The sequence below is a fragment of the Falco rusticolus genome, chromosome 18, assembly GCF_015220075.1.
Source record: "Falco rusticolus isolate bFalRus1 chromosome 18, bFalRus1.pri, whole genome shotgun sequence".
NCBI classification, from domain to species: Eukaryota; Metazoa; Chordata; class Aves; order Falconiformes; family Falconidae; genus Falco; species Falco rusticolus.
In genome coordinates this window covers 3,539,809-3,545,787 of record NC_051204.1, presented here as the reverse complement: position 1 = coordinate 3,545,787, position 5,979 = coordinate 3,539,809, and the positions used below count along the sequence as shown (strand labels likewise).

General features: G+C 45.8%; 1 protein-coding gene across 1 annotated transcript; it reads right to left on the bottom strand.

Annotated features, from left to right (window-relative positions):
- Positions 1-471: 471 nt before the first annotated feature.
- LOC119158779 (keratin, type I cytoskeletal 19-like) lies at positions 472-5,394 on the bottom strand. Its single transcript, XM_037411109.1, has 8 exons — positions 4,810-5,394; positions 3,761-3,843; positions 3,059-3,215; positions 2,644-2,805; positions 2,087-2,212; positions 1,739-1,965; positions 1,291-1,436; positions 472-497 (listed from the first exon to the last, which is right to left on the bottom strand). The coding sequence occupies exons 1-8, from the start codon at positions 5,392-5,394 to the stop codon at positions 472-474; spliced, it is 1,512 nt and encodes a 503-aa protein (XP_037267006.1).
- Between the last annotated feature and the right edge of the window lie 585 nt (positions 5,395-5,979).

Sequence of the window (5,979 nt, the reverse complement as noted above, 5' to 3'; positions counted from 1 at the left end):
TGACCAGTTCAGGTGACCCTTGTGCGTGGCTTTCCAGCTTTTCCTGCTGGGGCCGTGGCAGAGGCTGGCCAGCCCGGCTGAGGTTGTGGTTTGCCCCTGCGTCAGCGACTGGTTTGCTAAAGGAACTCAGTTTCCAGACACAGGTTTCTTGATTGCATCAGGCAGAAGCAAAGTTTTATTAGAGAAATGTTTTCACCAGCAGGTACATTAGTGATCATACTACTGGTTAACTCCAGCAATAGTCATGGTGGTTGGGCACACACAGCAATACAGACTAGAAAAAGCAAATAGCAAAATAAAGCAGAATGTGGCCCAGCGCTCTGCCTATCCCTCTGACACATTGCTTAGCATCGCTGAGTAATACGAAAGAGCACACTCCTTGCTCTTTGCGGAGGCATACTGTAAATATTCTCTCTCTTCATCCATGGCTCTGCTTCAGGCTTCTCTTGTTGGATATTCTCATTTCTCTGCTTAATCACAAATCCTTCTGCAAGGCACTGGAGACATCAAAGGAAACATTACTTTGTTTATAGCAAAAATAGATTCTTTCCCACACTGTCATTCTGTACAGGTGATCATTTCAGAAGCCAATTCAATTAGACTTCGCATAAATACTCTCTCTTCCTGGAAGGATCTGGTTGTTGCCTGCCAGTCAGGCAGATGGGGTTTGTAGCTGGCTGGAACGTGGTCTGCCCTTTTACATAAAAATGCCGAACGGTGGAAGCTGCAGACATTGCACCACCAGCAATCTGGATGAGGGAACGGCATCAGCATCCTTGCCAGAACAATGCCACTGCTCACGCTCATTCTCCTGGACCAACTGTCACCTTGTTTCTGTCTTTCTTTTTCAGTTTGGCAGGAAGTTTCCCCTTCCTGTACAGTACTAGTAGTTTTCTGCCAGTATTCCCATGATTCCTGCTTTTTTCCCCCTAATTTCTGGGTACTCTGCTTTCTCCTACTCTTTCCTTTGTCCCAGATTTCATGTCAGTCCTTTCTCCATGTTTTCGGTACCTTGCCTGCCTGCTGACTCCGTCCTTCTCATTTCTATCTCTCTTCCCCCCGCTTCCCCCTCCTCCCACTCCTCCCTTTTTGCCATTCTCACGCTTCCTGGCAGAGTCACAGCTCCTGAAAGCACTTGTAGCCTCCCATGGTGTATTTCCCAGTAGCCTCACAATAAAACTTTAAAATAGCACCTGTAAGCTATGTGGGAAAGATCTTTGTCGCTGCCTGTCCTTGTTGCGTGAGAATAGAGAAGACTGTGTAAATCTTGTAGAACGTTGCAGTTCTTACCTTGTATCTCCGCAGCTGCACAGGATGGCATCTGGGAAGACGTAGTGTAAGTGTGGCTTGTTCTAATAATACCTCCTCCTCCTATTCCACTTGTTCTTGCAACTCCTCCTCCTAGACCCGAAGACTGACCAATTCCTCCTTGCTGACTGAGGGGACAGGAGAATAACATTTTAGTGAAGGAAATTTCAGATAAACTAGAACTACAGTTTTTCATTCTCCTCGCTGTTCTCAGTCTGGTTTGCTTTTTGGCAGGATATTGCAGTGACCTCCCTTCTTGTGGCAATGGCTGGCACAGGGTAGGCACTAATTACCAGGTGGCCCAAAAAGGTCAGTAAGGGTGAAGGAGCCTTGCAGTGCCTCCACCTTTTTGTTCACTTTGCTATTATGTTAAAATACCCAGGACCCAGGTATTTTGTTGTATCTTTTGGTGCATCTCAAGCCTACTTACATAAGGTCCTGCTGTCCACCCTCCAGCAGGCAGCGGTACGTATGGATCTCCTGCTCCAGACGGCATTTGACGTCCAGCAGGATCTTGTACTCTTGGTTCTGGCACTCCATTTCTGCGCGCAGGTCAGCCAGTTGCTGCTCCACGCAGGTGATCTGGCTCTGGAGCTCAGCAAGGTGGTTGTTGTAGCGACACTCTGTCTCAGCCAGCGAGGATTCCAAGTTGTCCCTCTGAGGAGTGACATGTGGCACAATACAAGTACAGGCATGAGAAACAGTGCATTTCACTAGGAATTCTTACATCAAAGCATAACTGTGAGACAGCTGAGCTTTACACCAGCTCACCACCCACCTGGCTGAGCTGAGCTTGGAGATCGATTTCCAGGGCTTGCAATTGGCGTCTCAGTTCAGTAACCTGGTTGTTGCACGTCTCTACCTCCTGACCGCTTGTAATAACCTCCCGATTCACCTCCTCAATCTGAAAATCACCAATCGAGAATGAAGAGCCTCAGGGAATGTAAATCAGATTAAGTATTAAGAAAAGAGCAGAGAAGCTAGCAAAAAACATGAAATGAGAAAGGTTTGGGTGAACTCTCTCATCCTAATGGAGTGTCAGCCCTGCTCCTCATTCCTCTTGTTCTTCTAATAGCGCGGCTGTCCAGTTATTCTCCCTGCTTATTGCTTTGTAAAGAGTTTCTGCTTCAGGTCTCCCTAACATGTGCCCCATGTGAGTAACTGTCACCTCATGAAAAGGACACAGAGTGGCAATATTCCCTGTGTCACCTGTCGTTTAAACCAATGCTAAATGCTGTTACAGCATGTTGTGTGGTTTTAACGTGTAATAAATCACTGTGGAATCATTGCCTGGGTATTAGCCGGGGAAAATCAGAGCTGTGTTAATTTACTCACCTTGCACTCATACCAATCCTCAACTTCTTTGCGATTACGTTCAATCAGCGTTTCATACTGGCACCTCATCTCCTCCAGGATCTTCCTCAGGTCTGGGCCAGGACAGGCATTGACCTCCACGCTCACATCTCCAGTCGATTGTTTCCTCAGACAGTTCATTTCCTGGAAACACCAAACCCAGATCATATCATTTTTGGAAGAGAAGGAAAAACCTGAGGGAGCCAAGTTCCCCTGGAGGGAAGAGCAGAGCGCCTGGGAGAGCCCCTGGACAGTTACAATTCCTAGTTCACATGGGGGTCTCCATCAACCACTTGCTCCTCTGCAGCCAGCACCCCAGAGGTGGGGACCACAGCAAGGGAGAGCAATGGATCCTGCAGGAATTAACACTTTTTACATGAGAGGGGCAGGACCCTACCTCCTCGTGGTTCTTCTTCAGGCAGCAGAGCTCCTCCCGCAGTGACTCCAGCTGTGCCTCCAGGTCAGACCTGCACAGAGTCAGCTGATCCAGGACTTGGCGTAAACCATTAATGTCAGCCTCCACGCTCTGGCGCAGGGCCAGCTCCGTCTCGTACCTGCCAGTGAGAAGGAAAGCAGGAAAGAGTAGTCAGTGTCTGGCACCACCGTTTGCTCTTTTTTTTTTCATTTGACCATCTTTCTTACAGTATTTTCCTAACTAGCCTAACAGGATGCTGAGAAAAGCAGTCCAAGGCTTGCTCTGTCAAATCTGCTCTCGGTCTGCCTTCTCTGGACCTTTTTCACCAGGGCGAAGGTGTCACTCACCACATTTCTGCACTCCAACAGAAAAAAACAAAAGCTTCCCCTTCGAAAGACGCCACGTGCCAGAATGGCAGCTCAGGTGAACCCATGCTGCTCCTTGTCTGCAGATCCCTTCTGCTTTCTAAAGAACTCTAATCTCCACTCAAAAATATCTTATTATCCCAAATCTTACATTCTGGATCTGCCACTAACTAAGATCTAGAGGCGATGGATGAAAGAGCTTTTCTGCACCTCCAGCCTGTCCTGACCGGAGGGTCGCAGGAGACCTGTCTGAGAGCTCCTCTTTCCAGCTGTGAGCAGGAGCAGCGACATAGGGAGGGGATGGCCCAGGGGTACTCACTTCACACGGAAGTCGTCAGCTGTCATCCTGCTGTTATCAATGTTCAGAATGATCTTGTTGTTGTCTATGGTTGCACAGACAATCTGGAAAAAGAATATTCACTCCTGAAGTCTCTTCTCCCCTGTATCCTCAGGCTCAAGTGTACCCACTAACCAGTGCTACCAGACCTAACCTCTTTCTTGCTCTCTTTTTTTTTCATATTGGGTAGCAGGCATGGGGGAGTTGAGGAGCGCAGCAGACACAGGGGTGAGTGTTCAGTGAAGCACAGTGAAGGCATTACAACGATAAAATACATGGTTCAGATGCAGACAATCAAGGAGATATTGTCAGTGTTTTCCAGCATCCTCCACAATCCACCTAACCTGTTAAATCTAAACCTTACTTTCATGGATGAGAGATTTAAAAGTCTTGTTTCAAGACTTAATTATAAGTCTGTCTCATTCTGTCCATTTCCTGGATTATTTTCACTTTGTTCTTCTTTGTGCATGGACATGCTAGAATTTTTGCCAAACACACTTTGCAAAACAAGCACGCTGGTTTTGCTTCTAAATTGCATACTTAAAACGTGTTATGGAGATGTTCTCTTTGTTCTTATTTTTAATTAGATGTCCTATATTTCCCAATTCTGTATGAAAGAGTAAACTTGTAAATAACATCTTGCAAGACTGATGACAGAATAATTTACATTCAGGCAAATTAATGCAATCCATTATTTATTTCACTTTCAGTTGCTTTCTTGGCATATATGTATTTAAACACCTTGGCACAAACCTCATTTGGAAAGACTACTGAGCCTATCCAGATATATTCCATGAAGATAATATTTTCCCTTTCAAATATATCTGATGAATAAAAGCAGTGGAAACAGGCCAAACACTCAAGGTTTTTACCTTTGAGCTCTAGGGCTTTCTACAGGCAGTTGTCTTAATGGCTGTTTACAAAAAGCATTTTACAACAATGAAATGTTACTGTTGATAACTGCATTAAGTTGTGAATCAGCACCATCGGAGAAGTTTACAAGGGAGAAAGCAGCTGAGAAATGATGTTACCTGGTTCTGAAGATCTTCTATTTCTTTATAATAGCAGCTGTAGTCCCGGGGCTCACAAAAAGGGCCCTGCTTGGCATACCACTCCCTGATTCTGCACTCCAGGTCAGCATTTTCTTGTTCCAGGCACCTCACCTTGTCCAGGTAAGAAGCCAGGCGGTCATTAAGGTTCTGCATGGTGACTTTTTCGTCACCAGAAAGAAGAATGCCATCACCAGCAAAACCACCTCCAACTACCCCTCCACCAAGACCAATACCAAGGCCACCCCCCATGCCACCGCCAAAGCGAGCACTGCCACCACTGAATCCAATGCCTGAACATCCTCCGAGGACAGCGGCTCCTAAGCCACCTCCATAGTTTCCACCAACCAAACTGCCAGTGCTCAGTCCTCCTCCGTAATTCACACCACCACAGTAGCTTCTACCAGAAAACCCTCGGCTACCACCTATCCCGCAAGTCGTGTATCTTCCAGAAGAGACTGAGGAGATCCGTGCTCCTCCACCACCACCACCACCACCAATAACACAGCTGCCACCGCTGGTCCTGCCCCTGAGAGAGCCAGTTGTCTGCTTAATACTACAACTCATTTTGAGGACAGCTGCAGATCCAACCCAAAGCCCAAAGCAAGATGCACAGCTTGATATTGAATCAGACTGCGACTTGGTTCTTGCCGCAGATCTCTATTTATACCTTCCAAAGGGGGTGTCACCTATAGGGTGTTTCTTCTTCCCACGGGGCTGGCTAGTCTTGCTGTTTATGCCAAGAATAAATAGCCCATAGGCAGTTTCCCTCTAGAAATCCCAGTTCACAAGGAAGATACTTTACATGTCAGCAGCTTATTCCAAAAAGTAAAATAATGTTTTATGAGTCATCAGCTTTTTGTATGATGCAAACTTTACAACAAGTCAAGAAAAAAAAGTTGCCCTAGATTATGTACAAAGAAGAAACATTGTTATTTATAACATCAAAGTGCCTTTTATCTTTTATTAATTTGTATTTATTTTATTCTTAGTCCAATAAACACTTTTCTATCACATGCTATGGTAGGGTACGTGAAACAAAAATGGGAAATTAATATAAATTCTCACTTCTGAAAAGTGTGACTAGTAGTGACCGTAGTAGTGAAAAGACCAGGGATATCGTGGTGTAGATGTCTGTCACCTGGCACAATG